This window comes from Oncorhynchus kisutch, linkage group LG5 (assembly GCF_002021735.2).
Source record: "Oncorhynchus kisutch isolate 150728-3 linkage group LG5, Okis_V2, whole genome shotgun sequence".
Classification (NCBI taxonomy): Eukaryota; Metazoa; Chordata; class Actinopteri; order Salmoniformes; family Salmonidae; genus Oncorhynchus; species Oncorhynchus kisutch.
The window spans coordinates 75315539-75340290 of NC_034178.2; the positions used below are offsets into that span (position 1 = coordinate 75315539).

Below are 24752 nucleotides of genomic sequence, written 5' to 3' on the forward strand. Positions count from 1 at the left end.
AGTCTAGAGTGAGGGGTTATAACATATAACATATTATTATTTGACCATGCTGGTCATCTATGAACATTTGAACATCTTGGCCATGTTCGGTTATAATCTCCTGTTGGTCATCTATGAACATTTGAACATCTTGGCCATGTTCGGTTACAATCTATGAACATTTGAACATCTTGGCCATGTTCAGTTACAATCTCCTGTTGGTCATCTATGAACATTTGAACATCTTGGCCATGTTCGGTTATAATCTCCTGTTGGTCATCTATGAACATTTGAACATCTTGGCCATGTTCGGTTACAATCTATGAACATTTGAACATCTTGGCCATGTTCAGTTACAATCTCCTGTTGGTCATCTATGAACATTTGAACATCTTGGCCATGTTCAGTTACAATCTCCTGTTGGTCATCTATGAACATTTGAACATCTTGGCCATATTCTGTTCTAATCTCCTGTTGGTCATCTACGAACATTTGAACATCTTGGCCATGTTCTGTTATAATCTCCACCTGGCACAGCCAGAAGAGGACTGGCCACCCCTCATAGCCTGGTTCCTCTCTAGGTTTCTTCCTAGGTTCCTGCCTTTCTAGGAAGTTTTTCCTAGCCACCGTGCTTCTACACCTGCATTGCTTGCTGTTTGGGGGTTTTAGGCTGGGTTTCTGTACAGCACTTTGTGACATCAGTTGACGTAAGAAGGGCTTTATAAATACATTTGATTGATTGATAACTAATGTCCACCCAGCATCATTTTCTAGTTTTACCAATGACCTGCCACTGGCATTAAACAAAGCCTGTGTGTCCATGTATGCTGATGATTCAACCATATGCCTGTCAGCAACCACAGCTAATGAAGTCACTGAAACCCTTAACAAAGAGTTGCAGTCTGTTTTGGAATGGGTGGCCAGTAATACACTGGTCCTGAACATCTCTAAAACTAAGAGCATTGTATTTGGTACAAGTTCTAGACCTCAGCTGAATCTGGTAATGAATGGTGTGGCTGTTGAACAAGTTGAGGAGACTAAATTACTTGGCGTTACCTTAGATTGTAAACTGTCATGGTTAAAACATATAGATTCAATGGTTGTAAAGATGGAGAGAGGTCTGTCCTTTAAAGAGATGCTCTGCTTTTTTGACACCACACTCCACTAAGCAAATCCTGCAGGCTCTAGTTTAGTCTGATCTTGATTATTGTCCAGTCATGTGGTTCAGTGCTGCAAGTAAAGACCTAGTTAAGCTGCAGCTGGTCCAGAACAGAGGGGCACATCTTGCTCTTCATTGTAAATCAGAGGGCTGATATAAATACTATGCATCCCAGTCTCTCTTAGCTAAGAGTTGAGGAGAGGCTGACTTTTTGTTTTTATAAGAAACATTAATTCCAAATTGTTTGCATAGTCAACTTACACACATACGTACCAAACATGACACCAGGGATCTTTTTAGTCCCGAGGTCCAGAACAAATTCAAGGAAACATACAGTATTATACAGAGCCATGAGTGCACAAAACTTATTTCCATCTTATACAGTGCAAGTGAACAGCAAACCTGGTTTAAAACTACAATGTGACCTACTGGTTGTGTGTGTGTACTGACATGTGACCTAATTGTTGTGTGTACTGACATGTGACCTAATTGTTGTGTGTAGTGACCTAATTGTTGTGTGTACTGACATGTGACCTAATTGTTGTGTGTACTGACCTAATTGTTGTGTGTACTGACATGTGACCTAATTGTTGTGTGTACTGACATGTGACCTAATTGTTGTGTGTACTGACATGTATGTGGAACTGATAGACACACACTACCTGTTCATGTTTTTAAATGTATGTAAATGGTCAAGTATTTTGTCTGCGATGTCTTATTCGTTATGTGTCGGACCCCAGTAAGACAAGCTGTCCCCATTTGCATCGGCTAATGGGGATCCTAATAAATGAAATAATTTGATCCCCTAAATCTGCGTTTCACAAATTCTGGGGACGGATGCACATTTTGGTTTTTTCCATCCCACTGTACACAGCTAATCCAGATTAAATCAACTCATTATGAAACTTAAATCAATTGAATAAAGTACAGCAAAAAAATATAAAAAAGTGCACCCCTTGGGGTCCCCCGGACCAGTGGTGTAAAGTACTTTAAGTAAAAATACTTAAGTACTACTTAAGTATTTTTTGGGGGGGGTATATGTACTTTACTATTTTTATGTTTGACAACTTTTCTTCGATACATTCCGAAAGAAAGAAAATAATGTACTTTTTACTCCAAACATTTCCCCCTGACACCCAAAGTACTCATTACATTCTGAACGCTTAACAGGGAAATTGTAAAACGGAGGACTCACTAAACACAAATGCATCTTTTGTAAATGATGTCGGAGTGTTGGAGTGTGCCCCTGGCTATCCGTACATTTTTAAAACAAGAAAATGGTGCCATCTCCTTTGCTCAATAAGGAATTTTCAATGACTTAAACTTTTACTATAAGTATATGTTATCAATTACTTGATTGATACTTAAGTATATTTAAAACCCAAATACCTTTACTGAAGTAGTATTTTACTGGGTGACTTTTACTTGAGACATTTTTTCTTAAGGTATCTTTACTTTTACTTTTAAGTATGACATTTGCGTACTTTTTCCACCAAAGCCCCGGACCGAGTTTTATAAATTCTGTCCTAATTTCAACTCACAGAGCATCTTGCATGCGTCCTCCTGCGAGGTCCATAGCAATCTCTCGTTCATTATTGTCCTGTTGGCCTTGCAGTGCTGCAATCTCTTCTTGGAGTGCTTTGAATTGAGCCTCGTAAACATTTTCCAGATTCTTCTTCATTCTGCAAAGAAATCAAAGGGTTTTTTGAGTGGCAACTTCTTGCAAAGCAACGAAGAGAACTAGCTTGCTATTCTCATAAATATCCCGTCATATAGTTAGTTTTCACACTTATCTAATCAATGATGAACGAACTAGTTACTCAGCATGATGAACTCGCTAACTGAACACAGATAGCTCATCTGTATTGTCAGATTTAAGACAACGTGGATCTAATTTACCTGCCAGACTCCTCTGAAATACTCTTGTGTTTCAAAACAAACCTTTCGCGCTGTTTCTGACTTCCGGAATAAATGTTGTGGGACGGATCTGCGTACGCTCAAATTAACGGAGGTATATTACATCTCAGAAGATCATAACGTTTTGTCAACTCAACCAACATTAGTAATACCACGATAGCGAAGTTAAATTATATGATACCTGTGTGATAAGTATTTTATTTATTTATTTTAGAAAGCCAACGTCCCCGAAATACAACCCCAGAGTCCCGACGACACAACGCGGAACCATGAAACTCCGGAACTAAATACACGTGTTCACAAATGTGTCCGGAATCTTTTTCGCGTGCCACCGATCTGGATGCGTGTGAATTTCCAGCGCCGAGGTAAACAGTTTGTGATTACATGTTCATTTCGGATCGATTAATATATTTAATCTGTTACTTTACACACTTGTATTTCTGCCTCAATTTTGTTCAACTTGTCCAGTTAGCAATGGTACTTATGTCAACGGGTACTGTTGAGTTTGGTGTTGATATAAACGGATTCAACTCCGCGGTGAAGGAAGTTTCTGAACTTCAATAACGGCGTGGAGCCGATACCATGCTTTGTGGAATCTAACTCCGATTACATGGTTTTTGCCCAAGGTCAATACTGAAACAACAACAAAAATATTAAATGCCCACCTTCTGTGGTTGCTTGTTAATCAAATACGACCACCGACTGTTTCCTTGGTGAGATTCAATTGTAACACGGCCATTTGCGCTGAAAAGCAATGCGCAAACAGTCTAGGTGGTTCTATTTTAATAAACGTTTGAGAAAGTATGGATTTCAGCAAACAAAAAAAGGGACACAGCTACAGAGGACAAACATATGTGGGAGTTTCATCATGTATTTTACGTGTTGACCTTGGGCAAATTAATGTAGTCAAATCTACAGTCCACAAAGTCTGGTCTCGGCTCCACGCCGTTAGTTTATGATGAACTTCACCAACTTTAAGATGGTGAGGTTTAGTCCGCTAGAGTTGATAGTGCAATTGGTCTTGCACCTAGCTTTAGCCATGCAGGACTTTACTTAGTTAGCTAGCTGATACGTTTTTACCGTGTTCTCTTTGACAGATCTGTCAATCTGAGGAGTTAGTCATCATGAAACGTCTATATATCGGTGGCCTGAGCCACACCATCACTCAAAAGGATCTGAAAGACAGATTTGGTAAATTTGGTGATGTTCAGGATGTGGAACTCCGGACCCGGAGAGATGATGAAGGTATGGTCACACACTACCCCAACATCTTCTAGGATCAGAGCAGTGATTATCATATCCCTGTTTAGCCCAGTTTATTAAACCTTTAAATTAATTATTTAATGAATGAAATTACAGTCTAATGGCGATCTATAAGCAACAACTTTGTGGCTATGCGACGACGCGGAGCAACACGTGTTTTAGCAGCGTGTATCCCACGGTGAAAGGTATCCATAATCGGTAGACTGTTCTGATGGAAATGTCACTTTCATCTCCGAGCCCAAGGAAGTATTATATCGAATTGTTTGATGCTGCCACCAGCCTCCCAAGTCATACATGGTGCTCAGGCTTCGTTCTATCTCCCATCTACTGCAGCATGTTGCCCAAATGTGAGGCTGATTAGCTAGACAAACAGGTGTGAAACACAGACTGGTGAATGTGATAAGAGAGACACAACATGGAATTCATGTTTGGTTTGGACTTAGAAGTGGGTGGTAGCATCAAATAATTAGATTTGAATACTTTCATGGGCTCTGCAATGCAAACAATGCCCTTTTCATCAGAACCATCTACCGATTACGGATTCCAACGCGGGAAAACTAGCTGCTGAAATGGGTACAGTCATTGGCCGAGTACCAATCTCACACTCTAATCTCCGTGCTGACATTGATACGTGACGGCGATCTTCGTAGGGCTAATCCCCGTGCTGACATTGATACGTGATGGCAAGCTCCGTAGGGCTAATCCCCATGCTGACATTGATACGTGACGGCGAGCTTCGTAGGGCTAATCCCCGTGCTGACATTGATACGTGACGGCGAGCTTCGTAGGGCTAATCTCCGTGCTGACATTGATATGTGACGTGAGCTTCGTAGGGCTAATCTCCGTGCTGACATTGCTATGTGATGTGAGCTTCGTAGGGCTAATCTCCGTGCTGACATTGATATGTGACGTGAGCTTCGTAGGGCTAATCTCCGTGCTGACATTGATGTGTGACTGTGAGCTTCGTAGGGCTAATCTCCGTGCTGACATTGATATTTGACGGCGAGCTTCGTAGGGCTAATCCCCGTGCTGACATTGATGTGAGCTTCGTAGGGCTAATCCCCGTGCTGACATTGATACGTGACGGTGAGCTTCGTAGGGCTAATCCCCGTGCTGACATTGATTGTATTTCTACAGCAGTTTTACTGTCATTTGTAATGATGTGTTGTCCTTCTTCCACAGGAGTTCCTTATAAAACCTTTGGATATATCAATTTAGAAATGACTGATGCTGGTTTTAAGAAATGTAGGTGTCTTTTATTGAGTGCTCTCTTAAACATAATCTACACATTCTGATACGTCCAATGATTAATTCTGTTTCTAACAGTCTTTGTGTCCTTGTTGTGTCCCTGTTGTGTCCCTGTTAGGTATGACTGTGTTGAACAAGTCCAAATGGAAAGGTGGAACAATACAAATTGAGCAGGCCAGAGAAACCTTCTTACAGAAGTAAGGATATTTCTGTTTCTGTTTCACTGCAAACGTCTGTAGGCCTAATCTTCTGAACAAGTGTCGTCTGTAGGCCTGGGTATCTTCTGAACGAGTGTCGTCTGTAGGCCTGGGTATCTTCTGAACAAGTCTCGTCTGTAGGCCTGGGTATCTTCTGAACAAGTGTCGTCTGGAGGCCTGGGTATCTTCTGAACAAGTGTCGTCTGGAGGCCTGGGTATCTTCTGAACAAGTGTCGTCTGGAGGCCTGGGTATCTTCTGAACAAGTCTCGTCTGTAGGCCTGGATATCTTCTGAACAAGTGTCGTCTGGAGGCCTGGGTATCTTCTGAACAAGTGTCGTCGTGATGTATCTACATCAGAAGTTGCCAAACAGCGTTTTGGAGCTCTACTACGTGTGCAGGCTTTTGATCCAGCCCTGTTCTAAACACTTCATTCAGCGAATCAAAGTCCTGAAAGGGGAACGAAGATTTAGGGCTGGTCCAGAGTCCTACACGAGTGTAGCTCCTCAAAAGGAAGGTTGGCCAACTCTTGTTGTGTACACGGTATGATTGAATTGATGTGTGTGTGTGTGTATGTTTTCTATTACTAGATTAGCTCAGGAGCGTCATGAAGCTGCAGAGAAGATCCAATCACCAAGCGTCAACCACAAAGACAAACTCGTGGAGTCAATGAAGGAGGCAGGAGTGGAGAACTTTCACATGAAGGCAGCTGTTCCTGGGACAGAGATACCTGGGCACAAGGTGTGTGTGTGTGTGTGTGTGTGGTGTGTGGTGTGTGGTGTGTGTGTGTGGTGTGTGGTGTGTGGTGTGTGGTGTGTGGTGTGTGGTGTGTGTGTGTGTGTGTGTGTGTGTGTGTGTGTGTGTGGTGTGTGGTGTGTGGGTGTGGTGTGTGGTGTGTGGGTGTGGTGTGTGGTGTGTGGTGTGTGGTGTGTGTGGTGTGTGTGTGTGTGGGTGTTGGGTGTGGTGTGGTGTGGTGTGGTGTGTGTGTGTGGTGTGGTGTGTGGTGTGTGGTGGGGTGTGGGGTGTGTGTGTGTGTGTGTGTGTGGTGTGGGGTGTGGGGTGTGGTGTGTGTGTGGTGTGTGTGTGTGTGTGTGTGTGTGGTGTGTGTGTGTGGGGTGGGGATTTGCCTGTATTTTATTATTGTACTAGACTGTGTCAACTCCTATAGTCATTGGCATGTGGTGCGACAATGGTCATACACCACAACGCAAAGCAATCTGAGACCAGGTTATTATTGTACCTGAGAATAGTGAGGATTACATGCAGCACTGAATGGCTGTTCTGTGGTCTTTAAAAAAAAAAAAACATCCATGTTTTAGTGTTATTTCTCAATGATTGGTCTTTTTTTCTAGGATTGGGTTGTGAGTAAATTTGGACGAGTCCTCCCGGTTCTTAATCTCAAGTGCCAAGGAAGGAACAAGATATCCTTTTCAAATTTCCCAAGCTTCCTTTTTATGGGCGGCAGCGTAGCCTAGTGGTTAGAGCATTGGACTAGTAACCGAAAGGTTGCAAGTTCAAATCCCCGAGCTGACAAGGTACAAAATCTGTCGTTCTGCCCTTGAACAGGCAGTTAACCCACTGTTCCTAGGCCGTCATTGAAAATAAGAATTTGTTCTTAACTGACTTGCCTAGTAAAATAAAGGTAAAAAAAAAAACTGCAATCTCTCCAATCTGGAGAGGGAGAGAGAAATAAAACGTGGTACAAGTAGAAATCCTGTCTCGTTGCCTGGTCATCATTTAGTGATGGTGTTTGTTTTTTATTACAGATGCTTATCTTCTCGATATAGTTCTAAACCGTGAGAAAGCTGTTCGTTGACTACAGCTCAGCGTTCAACACCATAGTGCCCACAAAGCTCATCACTAAGCTAAGGATCCTGGGACTAAACACCTCCCTCTACAACTAGATCCTGTACTTCCTGACGGGCAGCCCCCAGCTGGTGAGGGTAGGTAGCAACACATCTGCCACGCTGATCCTCAACACTGGAGCTCCCCAGGGGTGCGTGCTTAGTCCCCTCCTGTACTCCCTGTTCACCCACGACTGCTTGGCAGCGCACGACTCCAACACCATTAAATTTCCAGAAGGTGTTAGGCCTGATCACAGACAACGATGAGACAGCCTATAGGGAGGAGCTCCAAGATCTGGCCGCGTGGTGCCAGGACAACAACCTCTGCCTCAATGTGAGCAAGACAAAAGAGCTGATCGTAGACTACCTGAAATGGGGTCACTTTACCCCTGCTACCTACATGTATATATTAGCTCGACTAACCTGCACCCTCGCACATTGACTCGGTACCGGTACCCCCTGTATATAGCCTTGTCATAATATTTTATATTTTAAATAATAATATATATGTATAATAATAATTTTTTAATTTTTTTATATACCTTTTTTAAATAATAATTTTATCTGCATTGTTGGTTAAGGTCTTGTAAGTAAGCATTTTACGGTAAGGTCTACCTACACGTGTTGTATTCGGCGCATGTGACAAATATTTATTTATTTGAATTGTCTCAAAAACAGAATGTTAGTTCCCCTTGACTCCAGTATCACTTCATCAAATATGATCCGTCGAAACACAGCCACAACATCAAGAAACTAGAGAGTTCCGCCGAGGTCCCAGACCCGACGCCCGTGTCCCAACTAACGTGGGAAATATCAGGCGGCGACGACGACATCAGTAAGAAGAGAAGAGGAGAGTTCCCACCGCAGAAAACACCACTTGCTAAAAAGAAGAAAGACCTTCCGAACCAAGTCGTTGCAAACGGACAGTCCGACCGTGTGAAGTCCTGCGGGACCTCGGAGAAAGGTTCAACGGTTCTGAAGTCTAACGGCGAAACCAGACCTCCAACTAAACCTAAACAGACACCAGCCTCTAAGAAACTCCAGACGCAGACCTCTGTGTGTGTTTTTGACAGTGGCGATGACTCAGATGGGGACATTAGGATGTTGGCACAGCGAAGCACCCCGGTGGACGGCCCGGTAGTAGATGAGGATGAAGACAACCTGGAGGTGGTAGGCGATAACTACATACCCAGAACATTCCAGCAGAAGATTAAAGATGTCTGCCAGCTTCCAGGGGGGTCTTCTGGGAAGAACGAGGAGGATTATGACTCAGCTGATACTGATGAGATCCTCAACTCCAGAAAAACACCCAGCGGTACCAAGCAGGACCAACTGCCCGAGGTCAGTAAAACACAAGAGAAAGCTGAGGTGAATAAGCAAACCAACAACCTGGAAACAGACAGAACTAAAGCAAAAAAGGCTAACAAAGTCCTCCCTAAAAAGGCTGTAAAGAAAGTCTTCCCTATAAAGAAGACCCCTTCGCCAGAGAGCGATAGTGGTGATGGTGAGGATGATGACTCGGAAGAAGAGCGTGAAGATTCCTACTCTTCAAAAGCCAAAAGGACTTATAACGTCCTCCCTAAGAAAAAGGCTATTGAGAAATCCACTACCCCTTCAGAATCTGATGATGATGATTCGGAAGAAGAGAGTGATTCTGACTCTTCAAAAGCCCAAAAGACCTGCAAGAAGGTTGTCTCTAAAAAGAAGACCCCTCCTTCAGAATTATCATCTGACGATAGTGAATCATATGAAGATACATCTGAGGCTAGCGCCGATTCCGAATACGAAGCCATGTTTACTAACTGTCAGAGGTTAGCGTTTTCACTGGACGATCTGCAGCAGCTGGTTAAAGAATCGTTTTTAAAAGGTTTAGACCGGGACAGTGACGACGACGATCCGGGATCTGATTCACAACAACCTGGACCAAACCGAGTGTCTGAGGTGCTAGGGATGGAACCCCGGGCTACTGCCTCTGAGGCTCCTGTACCGCTGGCTAAGACGGGAAATGGCAACACACCGGAGGAGATTCTGGCGGCCATCTTTGAAGAGGACAACAGCGACGAGGTGAGAGAGAAGAAGAAGAAGGGGAAGAAGAAAACAAATCCGTCAACATCTCTTCCTGCTTTCCAGGGGACCAAGGCTCTCTTAGCTACATCGCCACAAAGTCTAAAAAGACAAGTTGAGGAGGACGGAAAAATGAAGACGTCCACTAAGAAACAGAAACGTGACAGATTAGTACCGTCTAAACCCAGTGCCTCAGAGGATGATGCCAAGACTGTGTCAAAACCCTCAGAAACTAAAGGCACTAAAACTAAAACTCGTCCTCCTAGCAGCTCGGACAGTGAAGATACAACCAAGTCACCGGCCCTCAGACGGAAAACGACTTCGAAAGCCGAGCCAGAGAAGAAGTCCGTCCCAGCGGCCAGCTCTACGTCCAGCAGCAGTGGGTGCTCCAGTGTGGAGTCAGAGATGGAGGAAGATGTACCTGCTAAAAAGACTCAGAAGGCTGAGGTCTGTGTTCTTTCTCTCTGTTCTCTCTGTGCTCTCGTTCTTTCTCTCTGTGCTCTCGTTCTTTCTCTCTGTGCTCTCGTTCTTTCTCTCTGTGCTCTCGTTCTTTCTCTCTGTGCTCTCGTTCTTTCTCTCTGTGCTCTCGTTCTTTCTCTCTGTGCTCTCGTTCTTTTTCTCTGTGCTCTCGTTCTATCTCTCTGTGCTCTCGTTCTCTCTCTCTGTGCTCTCGTTCTCTCTCTCTGTGCTCTCGTTCTCTCTCTCTGTGCTCTCGTTCTCTCTCTCTGTGCTCTCGTTCTCTCTCTCTGTGCTCTCGTTCTCTCTCTCTGTGCTCTCGTTCTGTCTGTGTTCTCTCTCTCTGTGTTCTCTCTCTCTGTGTTCTCTCTCTCTGTGCTCTCGTTCTCTCTGTGTTCTCTCTCTCTGTGCTCTCGTTCTCTCTGTTCTTTTAGTGCCTTGTATTTGTTTTTAATCTCTTATGTCAGTAGCCTAACCTACCTGGGTAAATCAATAACGTTAAAGAAAGTGTTGATCGGATGTATTGATTGTTGCAGGTGTCTAAGAAGCCCCAGACTGCTGGTGGGGTTATAGATGCTAAGCAACAGGACAACCAGAAACGCCTAGCTGCTCAGGAACAGCGGCAGAAGGAGGCTGAACTACAGAAGAAGCTCATCCAGGAGGCTCTGGCTAAACTGGTAAGTCACTGGTGGCATGTCCCTCTGTCACACATATACAAGTAGCAACAACACAGTACAAGGCCCTTCTCCTGGTCAGAGCCACCAGTAAGGAGTGCTATTGTTGCTTATGTTCTCTTATGTTGTTATCTGGGGGTGGCTATTGGCTTGTTGATGACTGTCGTGATATCTTCCTAGGTTTTGGCCTTTCTAGGGAGTTTTTCCTAGCCACCGTGCTTCTACACCTGCATTGCTTGCTGTTTGGAGTTTTAGGCTGGGTTTCTGTACAGCACTTTGAGATATCAGCTGATCTACGAAGGGCTTTATAAATACATTTGATTTGATATCATGACACATAGTACTCTATAGTCTGGGGGGGTATATATATACACTGCTCAAAAAAAACACTAAAATAACACATCCTAGATCTGAATGAATGAAATATTCTTATTAAATACTTTTTCTTTACATAGTTGAATGTGCTGACAACAAAATCACACAAATTATCAATGGAAATCAAATGTATCAACCCATGGAGGTCTGGATTTGGAGTCACACTCAAAATTAAAGTGGAAAACCACACTACAGGCTGATCCAACTTTGATGTAATGTCCTGAAGACTGTGAGAGCCTGTTGAATATACACCAACTCAGTGGGATATTTGTCATTGACACATCGTTTTGTTTGTTAATGTCTTTATTGTTGGTTCTTAACTCTGCTATGTGTTAATGTAAATATTTCAACAAAAGAAGAAAAAGATTTTTGGTCCTCACCAATTTCATGGTGTTTTTGGTTAGACTTTCCTCACCAATTTCATGGTGTTTTTGGTCAGACTTTCCTCACCAATTTCATGGTGTTTTTAGGATTCAGCTGCTGATGGGAAACACCACATCAAGTTCAGCTCTGATGAGGAAGAGGATGGCGACGAGGAAGAACATACTTCCCCTGTACCTCCCAACCACAAGAAGACACTGTTCCAGAACAGCCAGTCTGATGAGGAAGACTCTAGTGATGAAGAATCACCAGCTCGAGGAAAGCCAGGCCTTAAAGACAAGGTAATTGTTTTTTGGGGGCATTGTTACAACCATTAACTAATATTAAAGTCATTGGATCACGTTTGAATGGATTTCTGTTACGACCCTGTGAAGAAACAGTCACATGTTATCTACCGTAGTAAAACACATGATTGGTTGGTCTCATATCTGTTGTTTGACTAGCCTGGGTACCGGTCTTATTGTGCCATCATGCCACTCCCTGTTTGGCATCAGAAAGACTGGCATGATGGCACAAACAGACTTGTACCCAGGCTGGTCTGAGATCAGGCTGTATGGTTGGTTCACATATACATTTTAGCTGTTACCTGTTTCAGGAATATAAGAAGCTGTCGGGCAGCAACCTGTTTGACGACGATGACGATGAGGAGGAGGAGAAGGAGAAGGATGGGGACAGATTCCAGATTAAACCTCAGTTTGAAGGAAAAGCTGGAGCGAAGGTGTGCTGGTTTTACAACAGTTGTCTGGCTGGCTACTGACATTAGACACATTTCAGACTGTTGACATTAGACTGTTGACATTAGACACATTTCAGACTGTTGACATTAGACACATTTCAGACTGTTGACATTAGACACATTTCAGACTGTTGACATTAGACTGTTGACATTAGACACATTTCAGGCTGTGGACATTAGACTGTTGACATTAGACACATTTCAGACTGTGGACATTAGACTGTGGACATTAGACTGTGGACATTAGACTGTGGACATTAGACTGTGGACATTAGACTGTGGACATTAGACACATTTCAGGCTGTGGACATTAGACTGTGGACATTAGACTGTGGACATTAGACGGTTGACATTAGACTGTGCTTACTGAAATGACACCCTATTCTCTAAGTTGTATTGTATCAAAGTGTCTGCTAAATGACCGTGTTCTCATTGTCGTTACGTCGGCTATTTACATTTTTGTCATTTATAAGATGCTCTTATCCAGAGAGATGTACAGTCAGTGAGTCATTTAGCTGACTCTCTTATCCGGAGAGATGTACAGTCAGTGAGTCATTTGGCAGACTCTTATACCCGGAGAGATGTACAGTCAGTGAGTCATTTGGCAGACTCTCTTATACCCGGAGAGATGTACGGTCAGTGAGTCATTTAGCAGACTCTCTTATACCCGGAGAGATGTACGGTCAGTGAGTCATTTAGCAGACTCTCTTATACCCGGAGAGATGTACGGTCAGTGAGTCATTTAGCAGACTCTCTTATACCTGGAGAGATGCACGGTCAGTGAGTCATTTAGCAGACTCTCAGAGATACTTACAATATTTTTACTTGTCGTATTTTTGGGACCGTCTGGCTAACTGTTGACATTCTACTGTTGACATTCTACTGTTGACGTTCTACTGTTGACGTTCTACTGTTGACGTTCTACTGTTGACGTTCTACTGTTGACGTTCTACTGTTTACAAAGAAGAAAAAAGTACAACTGTAAGTCGCTCTAGATAAGAGAGTCTGTTAAATGACTCTCTGGATAAGAGAGTCTGTTAAATGACTCTCTGGATAAGAGAGTCTGTTAAATGACTCTCTGGATAAGAGAGTCTGTTAAATGACTCTCTGGATAAGAGAGTCTGTTAAATGACTCTCTGGATAAGAGAGTCTGTTAAATGACTCTCTGGATAAGAGAGTCTGTTAAATGACTCTCTGGATAAGAGAGTCTGTTAAATGACTCTCTGGATAAGAGAGTCTGTTAAATGACTCTCTGGATAAGAGAGTCTGTTAAATGACTCTCTGGATAAGAGAGTCTGTTAAATGACTCTCTGGATAAGAGAGTCTGTTAAATGACTCTCTGGATAAGAGAGTCTGTTAAATGACTCTCTGGATAAGAGAGTCTGTTAAATGACTCTCTGGATAAGAGAGTCTGTTAAATGACTCTCTGGATAAGAGAGTCTGTTAAATGACTCTCTGGATAAGAGAGTCTGTTAAATGACTCTCTGGATAAGAGAGTCTGTTAAATGACTCTCTGGATAAGAGAGTCTGTTAAATGACTCTCTGGATAAGAGAGTCTGTTAAATGACTCTCTGGATAAGAGAGTCTGTTAAATGACTCTCTGGATAAGAGAGTCTGTTAAATGACTCTCTGGATAAGAGAGTCTGTTAAATGACTCTCTGGATAAGAGAGTCTGTTAAATGACTCTCTGGATAAGAGAGTCTGTTAAATGACTCACTAGATAAGAGAGTCTGTTAAATGACTCTCTGGATAAGAGAGTCTGTTAAATGACTCTCTGGATAAGAGAGTCTGTTAAATGACTCTCTGGATAAGAGAGTCTGTTAAATGACTCTCTGGATAAGAGAGTCTGTTAAATGACTCACTAGATAAGAGAGTCGGATAAATGACTCAGTGACTGTAAGTCTCACTAGATAAGAGAGTCTGTTAAATTACTCACTAGATAAGAGAGTCTGTTAAATGACTCTCTGGATAAGAGAGTCTGTTAAATGACTCTCTGGATAAGAGAGTCTGTTAAATGACTCACTAGATAAGAGAGTCGGATAAATGACTCAGTGACTGTAAGTCTCACTAGATAAGAGAGTCTGTTAAATTACTCACTAGATAAGAGAGTCAGATAAATGACTCGGTGACTGTAAGTCTCTCTGGATAAGAGAGTCGGATAAATGACTCAGTGACTGTAAGTCTCTCTGGATAAGAGAGTCGGATAAATGACTCAGTGACTGTAAGTCTCTCTGGATAAGAGAGTCGGATAAATGACTCAGTGACTGTAAGTCTCTCTGGATAAGAGAGTCGGATAAATGACTCAGTGACTGTAAGTCTCTCTGGATAAGAGAGTCGGATAAATGACTCAGTGACTGTAAGTCTCACTGGATAAGAGCATCTGATCTGTAAATATATAAATAGCCGATGTAATAACAATGAGAATTCGGTCATTTAGGAAACACTTTGATCCGAAACAACTTACAGAACTGTTAGCAAACAGCATATTCAGTCACATATATATACTACCTTTTTATTGTCTTTCCTTAAAAAATTGTTTTATAAAATATTGTTTGTAGCTCATGCAACTGCAGTCGAGGTTTGGAACAGATGAGCGTTTCCAGATGGATCGGAGGTTTATTGACAGTGACGACGACGACGACAAACCAGGTGAGGCAGATCGACTGTCCTTATTGGACGGTTCTTTCTCTCTGAAAATCCCGTTCCTAAACCCTCTCCATCGGACTCTGCCTTATTCTTTCTTCTAGTCAGTACTCTTATGGGTTTGATTTTATTTACAGTTTTTTTATTTTTCCCTTGACAGAGATGGAGTTGTCTCAGCCGGAGAGAGAGTGTGAGCTGGTAGAGGAGAAGAAGAAAAGTCTAGACATCTTAAATCATCTCCTCAACATCAACGTACAACCCTCTGACCCTAATAAACCGACAGCTAAGGGCAAGGCGTTCAGGTCAGTCAGAACTCACTGGAGTTCATGTCACTAGAATGGTGTCTGAAATGGTGTTCCCTATATAGGGTTCTAGTGCACTGTAGGGCCCCTGGTCAACAGTAGTGCGCTATAGGGCCCCTGGTCAACAGTAGTGCACTATAGGTCCCCTGGTCAACAGTAGTGCGCTGTGGGGGCCCCTGGTCAACAGTAGTGCGCTGTGGGGGCCCCTGGTCAACAGTAGTGCGCTGTGGGGGCCCCTGGTCAACAGTAGTGCGCTATGGGGCCCCTGGTCAACAGTAGTGCGCTGTGGGGGCCCCTGGTCAACAGTAGTGCGCTGTGGGGGCCCCTGGTCAACAGTAGTGCGCTGTGGGGGCCTCTGGTCAACAGTAGTGCGCTGTGGGGGCCCCTGGTCAACAGTAGTGAATACCATTTCAGGCACAGGTTGCATAACACTCTAACCTCAACAGCCTGAGGTGTGTCTGTTAGTCTAATTTCAACAGTCTGTCGACAGCCTGAGGTGTGTCTGTTAGTCTAATGACGACCGTCTGTCAGCCTGTCTGTCGAATGTTGAGGTCAGATTACTGTATGAGGGCAAGATGGCGCTGAAGTCTAATCTCGTTCCCCATTTCTGATGTTTGTATTTTCACATGTTTAATGTTGTAATGTATTTCTTCTGTTGTTGCAGAGATATCTCAGCGTTGCAGTATGACCCAACCAAAGAGGAGCACGCTGCTTTTGAAACTAAGAACGACAAGCCCAAGAAAGACAGGTAGCCGCTTCGTAAGAACAAAGAGCCCGTTGTCATAGTAACAAAAGGAGAATCAGGAAATCTTATTTGATTTGTAGTTCTGGACCAAAAAGCGCTTATGCATTTTCTTTTTAAATTAAGTCAAATGTTTTCATTACAAAAGTTTCCTGTATGTACAAACAGTGATTCATTGCACCAAGTAGCCAGCCTCCTGCACGCCAAGTAGCCCAGCCTCCTGCACGCCAAGTAGCCCAGCCTCCTGCGCGCCAAGTAGCCCAGCCTCCTGCGCGCCAAATAGCCCGGCCTCCTGCGCGCCAAGTAGCCCAGCCTCCTATGCACAAAGTAATGATAGATGAAGAGTACACTGTGTTTCTCCTTCTGTCTTTACAGAAAGATACCCTGTTACTATCACAGAGTCTGCCTTTGAACATCATCCTTGTACAAACTAAATACTGTAAGGTACAAGGGGCCTCCTGAGTTGGGCAGCGGTCTAAGACACTGCATCGCAGTGCTAGAGGCGTCACTACAGACCCGGGTACGATCCCAGTCTGTGTCGCAGCCAGGCTGCGACTTGGAGACCCATGAGGTGGCCCGCAATTGTCCCAGCGTCGTCCGGGTTAGGGAGGGTTTGGCCCAGCGTCGTCCGGGTTAGGGGAGGGTGTGGCCCAGCTTCGTCCGGGTTAGGGGAGGGTTTGGCCCAGCTTCGTCCGGGTTAGGGGAGGGTTTGGCCCAGCTTCGTCCGGGTTAGGGGAGGGTTTGGCCCAGCGTCGTCCGGGTTAGGGGAGGGTTTGGCCCAGCGTCGTCCGGGTTAGGGGAGGGTTAGGCCCAGCGTCGTCCCGGTTAGGGGAGGGTTTGGCCCAGCGTCGTCCCGGTTAGGGGAGGGTTTGGCCCAGCGTCGTCCCGGTTAGGGGAGGGTTTGGCCCAGCGGAGGGTTTGGCCCAGCGTCGTCCCGGTTAGGGGAGGGTTTGGCCCAGCGTCGTCCCGGTTAGGGGAGGGTAGGAAGGTGAGGAACATGTTTTACTAAGTTGTCCCATGTGTTAATCACAGTAAACTGGCAAGGAAGAAGAAGCGAGAGGAGGAGGAGAAGCTGCCAGAGGTCTCCAGGGAGATGTATTACGATGTGTCCATGGATCTGAAGGAGGTGTTTGGAACCTCCAAGGAGGAGAAAACAGAGGAGGAGGAGGAGAATGTGGCCTGGGATAAAGAAGAGGAAGAGACCAGTCAGCCTATGGCAGTCGATCCAGTGATGGTGTCATCTCACCTGTCAACCAATGAGGGAGAGGCATCGTCAGGCTTCAAGTTCTCGTTCTTTGGGGGTGACGCGGCAGCCGACACCACCACTGAAAAGGGTAATGGACTGAACTTGTGTGTTTATGTTTCCTTTTCTTCTGTTAATGCAGCCAGCTGTCTTTGCTCTTGCCGGTCAAGTCTTGGCGTTCTGTAAACGGCATCTTCCTCTGTTCAATCTCATTACACAGGACCATTTATGACCATGTGATGGCCCATTACTGGGTCTCCTCTGGTCTGACCCCCTGGGTTTTTCCTCTGGTTTGACCCCCTGGGTTTTTCCTCTGGTCTGACCCCCTAGCCCCACACCTGCCAGTTGTCAGTACACACAGCAGTGGCTTGATCTTTGACGTCAAGTTTAGTGTCCATATCTGTCTCTGGTTGTCCCTCTCCAGAGGAGTACCGTTTCGAGACGCTCAAGGGGGCCAAGGTGTCATGGCAGGTTGACCCTCGTTTCCAGGACAGCAGTGATGAGGAGGAGGAAGAGGAGGCCAAGGAACAGACTGACACCACTACACCCACAGAGTAATACCTTATAGCCACTTGTCTTTTTATTAACTACTTAGAGTAACATCAAACATCGAGTAATATGTCCCTGTTTACCTGTATCGACAGTTAGGCCCCCGTTTACCTGTATCGACAGTTAGGCCCCTGTTTACCTGTATCGACAGTTAGGCCCCCGTTTACCTGTATCGACAGTTAGGCCCCCGTTTACCTGTATCGATAGTTAGGCCCCTGTTTACCTGTATCGACAGTTAGGCCCCCGTTTACCTGTATCGACAGTTAGGCCCCCGTTTACCTGTGTCGACACGGTTAGGCCCCCGTTTACCTGTGTCGACACGGTTAGGCCCCCGTTTACCCGTGTCGACACGGTTAGGCCCCCGTATACCCGTGTCGACACGGTTAGGCCCCCGTTTACCCGTGTCGACACGGTTAGGCCCCCGTTTACCTGTGTCGACACGGTTAGGCCCCCGTTTACCTGTGTCGACACGGTTAGGCCCCCGTTTACCTGTGTCGACACGGTTAGGCCCCCGTTTACCTGTGTCGACACGGTTAGGCCCCCGTTTACCTGTGTCGACACGGTTAGGCCCCCGTTTACCTGTGTCGACACGGTTAGGCCCCCGTTTACCTGTGTCGACGCGGTTAGGCCCCCGTTTACCTGTGTCGACGCGGTTAGGCCCCCGTTTACCTGTGTCGACGCGGTTAGGCCCCCGTTTACCTGTGTCGACGCGGTTAGGCCCCCGTTTACCTGTGTCGACGCGGTTAGCCCCCCGTTTACCTGTGTCGACGCGGTTAGGCCCCCGTTTACCTGTGTCGACGCGGTTAGGCCCCCGTTACCTGTGTCGACGCGGTTAGGCCCCCGTTTACCTGTGTACGGTCCCTGTTAGGCCCCCGTTTACCTGTATTGACTGTTAGGCCCCCGTTTACCTGTGTACGGTCCCTGTTAGGCCCCCGTTTACCTGTGTACGGTCCCTGTTAGGCCCCCGTTTACCTGTGTACGGTCCCTGTTAGGCCCCCGTTTACCTGTGTACGGTCCCTGTTAGGCCCCCGTTTACCTGTATTGACTGTTAGGCCCCCGTTTACCTGTGTACGGTCCCTGTTAGGCCCCCGTTTACCTGTGTACGGTCCCTGTTAGGCCCCCGTTTACCTGTGTACGGTCCCGGTTAGGCCCCCGTTTACCTGTGTACGGTCCCGGTTAGGCCCCGTTTACCTGTGTACGGTCCCGGTTAGGCCCCGTTTACCTGTGTAAGGTCCCGGTTAGGCCCCCGTTTACCTGTGTCGACACGGTTAGGCCCCCGTTTACCTGTGTCGACACGGTTAGGCCCCCGTTTACCTGTGTAAGGTCCCGGTTAGGCCCCCGTTTACCTGTGTCGACACGGTTACGTAGTAAATACATCATGGTCATTGATAGAAAACAACATCGTTATTTAGTGAACCTGGGAACGTCTGGATATTGATTATGATGGCATTATATGGATTGCTTTGACTATTGATTATGAGGGTATTAGATGAGTTGCTTTGACTATTGATTATGAGGGTAGTAGATGGGTTGCTTTGACTATTGATTATGAGGGTAGTAGATGGGTTGCTTTGACTATTGATTATGAGGGTATTAGATGAGTTGCTTTGACTATTGATTATGAGGGTAGTAGATGGGTTGCTTTGACTATTGATTATGAGGGTAGTAGATGGGTTGCTTTGACTATTGATTATGATGGGTTGCTTTGACTATTGATTATGATGGTATTAGATGGGTTGCTTTGACTATTGATTATGATGGGTTGCTTTGACTATTGATTATGATGGGTTGCTTTGACTATTGATTATGAGGGTAGTAGATGGGTTGCTTTGACTATTGATTATGATGGGTTGCTTTGACTATTGATTATGATGGTAGTAGATGGGTTGCTTTGACTATTGATTATGATGGGTTGCTTTGACTATTGATTATGATGGTAGTAGATGGGTTGCTTTGACTATTGATTATGAGGGTAGTAGATGGGTTGCTTTGACTATTGATTATGATGGTATTAGATGGGTTGCTTTGACTATTGATTATGATGGGTTGCTTTGACTATTGATTATGATGGGTTGCTTTGACTATTGATTATGATGGTATTAGATGGGTTGCTTTGACTATTGATTATGATGGGTTGCTTTGACTATTGATTATGATGGTAGTAGATGGGTTGCTTTGACTATTGATTATGAGGGTAGTAGATGGGTTGCTTTGACTATTGATTATGAGGGTAGTAGATGGGTTGCTTTGACTATTGATTATGAGGGTATTGGATGGGTTGCTTTGACTATTAATTATGATGGTAGTAGATGGGTTGCTTTGACTATTGATTATGATGGTATTAGATGGGTTGCTTTGACTATTGATTATGATGGTATTAGATGGGTTGCTTTGACTATTGATTATGATGGTATTAGATGGGTTGCTTTGACTATTGATTATGAGGGTATTGGATGGGTTGCTTTGACTATTAATTATGATGGTAGTAGATGGGTTGCTTTGACTATTGATTATGATGGTATTAGATGGGTTGCTTTGACTATTGATTATGATGGTATTAGATGGGTTGCTTTGACTATTGATTATGATGGTATTAGATGGGTTGCTTTGACTATTGATTATGAGGGTAGTAGATGGGTTGCTTTGACTATTGATTACTATTGATTATGAGGGTAGTAGATGGGTTGCTTTGACTATTGATTATGAGGGTATTAGATGGGTTGCTTTGACTATTGATTACTATTGATTATGAGGGTAGTAGATGGGTTGCTTTGACTATTGATTATGAGGGTATTAGATGGGTTGCTTTGACTATTGATTATGAGGGTAGTAGATGGGTTGCTTTGACTATTGATTATGAGGGTAGTAGATGGGTTGCTTTGACTATTGATTATGATGGGTTGCTTTGACTATTGATTATGAGGGTATTAGATGGGTTGCTTTGACTATTGATTATGATGGTATTAGATGGGTTGCTTTGACTATTGATTATGATGGGTTGCTTTGACTATTGATTATGATGGTATTAGATGGGTTGCTTTGACTATTGATTATGAGGGTAGTAGATGGGTTGCTTTGACTATTGATTATGAGGGTATTGGATGGGTTGCTTTGACTATTGATTATGATGGTATTAGATGGGTTGCTTTGACTATTGATTATGAGGGTAGTAGATGGGTTGCTTTGACTATTGATTATGAGGGTAGTAGATGGGTTGCTTTGACTATTGATTATGAGGGTAGTAGATGGGTTGCTTTGACTATTGATTATGAGGGTATTAGATGGGTTGCTTTGACTATTGATTATGATGGTATTAGATGGGTTGCTTTGACTATTGATTATGATGGGTTGCTTTGACTATTGATTATGATGGTATTAGATGGGTTGCTTTGACTATTGATTATGATGGTAGTAGATGGGTTGCTTTGACTATTGATTATGATGGTATTAGATGGGTTGCTTTGACTATTGATTATGAGGGTAGTAGATGGGTTGCTTTGACTATTGATTATGATGGGTTGCTTTGACTATTGATTATGATGGGTTGCTTTGACTATTGATTATGATGGGTTGCTTTGACTATTGATTATGATGGGTTGCTTTGACTATTGATTATGAGGGTATTAGATGGGTTGCTTTGACTATTGATTATGATGGGTTGCTTTGACTATTGATTATGAGGGTAGTAGATGGGTTGCTTTGACTATTAATTATGATGGGTTGCTTTGACTATTGATTGTGATGGTAGTAGATGGGTTGCTTTGACTATTGATTATGATGGTATTAGATCGGTTGCTTTGACTATTGATTATGATGGGTTGCTTTGACTATTGATTATGATGGTATTAGATCGGTTGCTTTGACTATTGATTATGAGGGTAGTAGATGGGTTGCTTTGACTATTGATTATGAGGGTAGTAGATGGGTTGCTTTGACTATTGATTACTATTGATTATGAGGGTAGTAGATGGGTTGCTTTGACTATTGATTATGAGGGTAGTAGATGGGTTGCTTTGACTATTGATTATGATGGTATTAGATGGGTTGCTTTGACTATTGATTATGAGGGTAGTAGATGGGTTGCTTTGACTATTGATTACTATTGATTATGAGGGTAGTAGATGGGTTGCTTTGACTATTGATTATGAGGGTAGTAGATGGGTTGCTTTGACTATTGATTATGATGGTATTAGATGGGTTGCTTTGACTATTGATTATGAGGGTAGTAGATGGGTTGCTTTGACTATTGATTATGAGGGTAGTAGATGGGTTGCTTTGACTATTGATTATGAGGGTAGTAGATGGGTTGCTTTGACTATTGATTATGAGGGTATTAGATGGGTTGCTTTGACTATTGATTATGAGGGTAGTAGATGGGTTGCTTTGACTATTGATTATGATGGGTTGCTTTGACTATTGATTATGAGGGTAGTAGATGGGTTGCTTTGACAGTGCTGCCAGTGTATTGACTTGGTTAACTGTTTGTTTCTGTTCATTAGAGAGCCGCTGGCGTCAAAGAAAGCGTTCTTCTTTTTCCGGCTCGACGATGAACGGTTAAAAGGTAACTTTAGGCCTTTTTTCACAACACACTTTTCTTTTTTGTGGCTAAAGGAACGTTGTTTTAAAATGTCAACATTTAAAATAAATAAAAAATGTTTTTAAAAGTATTAATAACATATAATCACAATATCAACATGACACACTTTTGTTTTGTCCAATCAGAGGGGCCTAAAGTGTTCTGCAGGTCATCCAAGCTGGAGGACCAAAGAGAGATGTGGGAGGAGAAGAGGACGGGACTCATAGAGGTCAGGCCCTGTCTGTCTGACACTTTAATGGACTTAACTATTCTACAGTTGCTTTTAGTAAATGATTGCTGTCAAATTACATTAATTAAGGATTTTTAATATAACTAAAAAGGATTCCTTTGTAAAATAATGATTGTCAGTAAAGCAACAACAAAAAAGCACCTATGTATGTATACGATAATGTATACAATATAGAATCATGTATACGATAATGTATACAATATAGAATCATGTATACAATCATGTATACGATAATGTATACAATATAGAATCATGTATACGATAATGTATACAATATAGAATCATGTATACGATAATGTATACAATATAGAATCACGTATACGATAATATATACAATATAGAATCACGTATACGATAATGTATACAATATAGAATCATGTATACGATAATGTATACAATATAGAATTATGTATACGATAATGTATACAATATAGAATCATGTATACGATAATGTGTACAATATAGAATCGTGTATACGATAATGTATACAATATAGAATCACGTATACGATAATGTATACAATATAGAATCACGTATACGATAATGTATACAATATAGAAGCACGTATACGTTAATGTATACAATATAGAATCACGTATACGATAATGTATACAATATAGAATTATGTATACGATAATGTATACAATGTAGAATCACGTATCCGATAATGTATACAGTATAGAATCATGTATACGATAATGTATACACTATAGAATCATGTATACGATAATCTATACAGTATAGAATCATGTATATGATAATGTATACAGTATAGAATCATGTATACGATAATGTATACAGTATAGAATCATGTATACAACAGAATCATGAATACGATAATGTATACAATAGAATCATGAATACGATAATGTATACAATAAAGAATCATGGATACAATATAGAATCATGTATACAACAGAATCATGAATACGATAATGTATACAGTATAGAATCATGTATACAACAGAATCATGAATACGTATACGTTAATGTATACAATATAGAATCACGTATACGATAATGTATACAATATAGAATTATGTATACGATAATGTATACAATATAGAATCACGTATCCGATAATGTATACAGTATAGAATCATGTATACGATAATGTATACACTATAGAATCATGTATACGATAATCTATACAGTATAGAATCATGTATATGATAATGTATACAGTATAGAATCATGTATACGATAATGTATACAGTATAGAATCATGTATACAACAGAATCATGAATACGATAATGTATACAATAGAATCATGAATACGATAATGTATACAATAAAGAATCATGGATACAATATAGAATCATGTATACAACAGAATCATGAATACGATAATGTATACAGTATAGAATCATGTATACAACAGAATCATGAATACGATAATGTACACAATAGAATCATGAATACGATAATGTATACAATATAGAATCATGGATACAATATAGAATCATGTATACGATAATGTCTTTCTGATTGTTTTTTCCCCAGGAGTACCGTAAAAAACACAAGGATGCAAGAAGGAAGCTGAAAACCTCCCAAAGAAACTGATACACGAGATCCACGAGACATTGAGAGAGAGAGAGAGAGAGTGAGAGAGAGAGAGGACCTCTCGTTTGACACCGTCTTACCTGACTCGAGTTGGGACTAACAACCATGCTAGTCCCAAGACTTCTCCTCAGACCATTTCAAATCATATAGGGATGTTACTTTTCTTTTTATTATGTGAAGTTCTTACCTCCAACTGCAATCGTGTTACCGGCATAGTTTAGTTTGTATTTATAAAGAAACATGGCCGTTTACCAATAAAACCAGCTCCATTTTCCACCACCAGGGGACAGGGCCGTGTTGTTGTACCTCAGATGGTGTTATTGACTTCCTTGAGGTGGTGTGGGGAGACTGAAGGTGCCCCTAGATGCTGGTCTCGGGTCAGTTTTTGAATTTTCCCCCACTAATTGTTAACATTAGGATTGGGGGAAGCTGATCCTAGATCTGTACCTGAGGGGAACCTTCACCCGGGGAGTGACCCAACTCCATTTACATTACATAATGATGTGAATCTGATCTGTACTACAGAATTGCATGGTTGTAATTGATTGATGTCTCTTTTTTCTATGGAGAATTAAAACTCAGAATATCTTTC

General features: G+C 42.7%; 2 protein-coding genes across 5 annotated transcripts in view; one reads left to right on the forward strand and one right to left on the reverse strand.

Annotated features, from left to right (window-relative positions):
- The window catches only part of cenpp (centromere protein P), a 160372-nt gene extending 157038 nt beyond the window's left edge, over nucleotides 1-3334 (reverse strand). For 2 of the 4 annotated variants that reach the window (XR_004210118.1, XM_031825820.1), the window contains exons 1-2: nucleotides 3038-3214; nucleotides 2680-2820 (exon numbers count right to left, since the gene is read on the reverse strand). Coding sequence is in view for 3 of the 4 variants with exons in the window: in XM_031825820.1 (XP_031681680.1) it covers nucleotides 2680-2819 (140 nt within the window). In the remaining variant the exon portion in view is untranslated. Of the gene's footprint in view, nucleotides 1-2679; nucleotides 2821-3037 lie in introns of all 4 variants that reach the window. The other 2 variants (XM_031825818.1, XM_031825819.1) reach the window with 2 other exon arrangements.
- nol8 (nucleolar protein 8) lies at nucleotides 3314-24752 on the forward strand. The gene is made up of 18 exons (XM_020484026.2): nucleotides 3314-3420; nucleotides 4153-4300; nucleotides 5501-5563; nucleotides 5685-5763; nucleotides 6352-6502; nucleotides 7114-7182; nucleotides 8314-10116; nucleotides 10662-10802; nucleotides 11645-11836; nucleotides 12151-12273; nucleotides 14850-14940; nucleotides 15095-15236; nucleotides 15901-15984; nucleotides 17011-17312; nucleotides 17646-17775; nucleotides 22270-22331; nucleotides 22493-22575; nucleotides 24101-24752. Exons 2-18 carry the CDS (start codon nucleotides 4180-4182, stop codon nucleotides 24158-24160), a joined length of 3696 nt encoding a protein of 1231 aa, XP_020339615.1. The 5' UTR covers nucleotides 3314-3420; nucleotides 4153-4179; the 3' UTR covers nucleotides 24161-24752.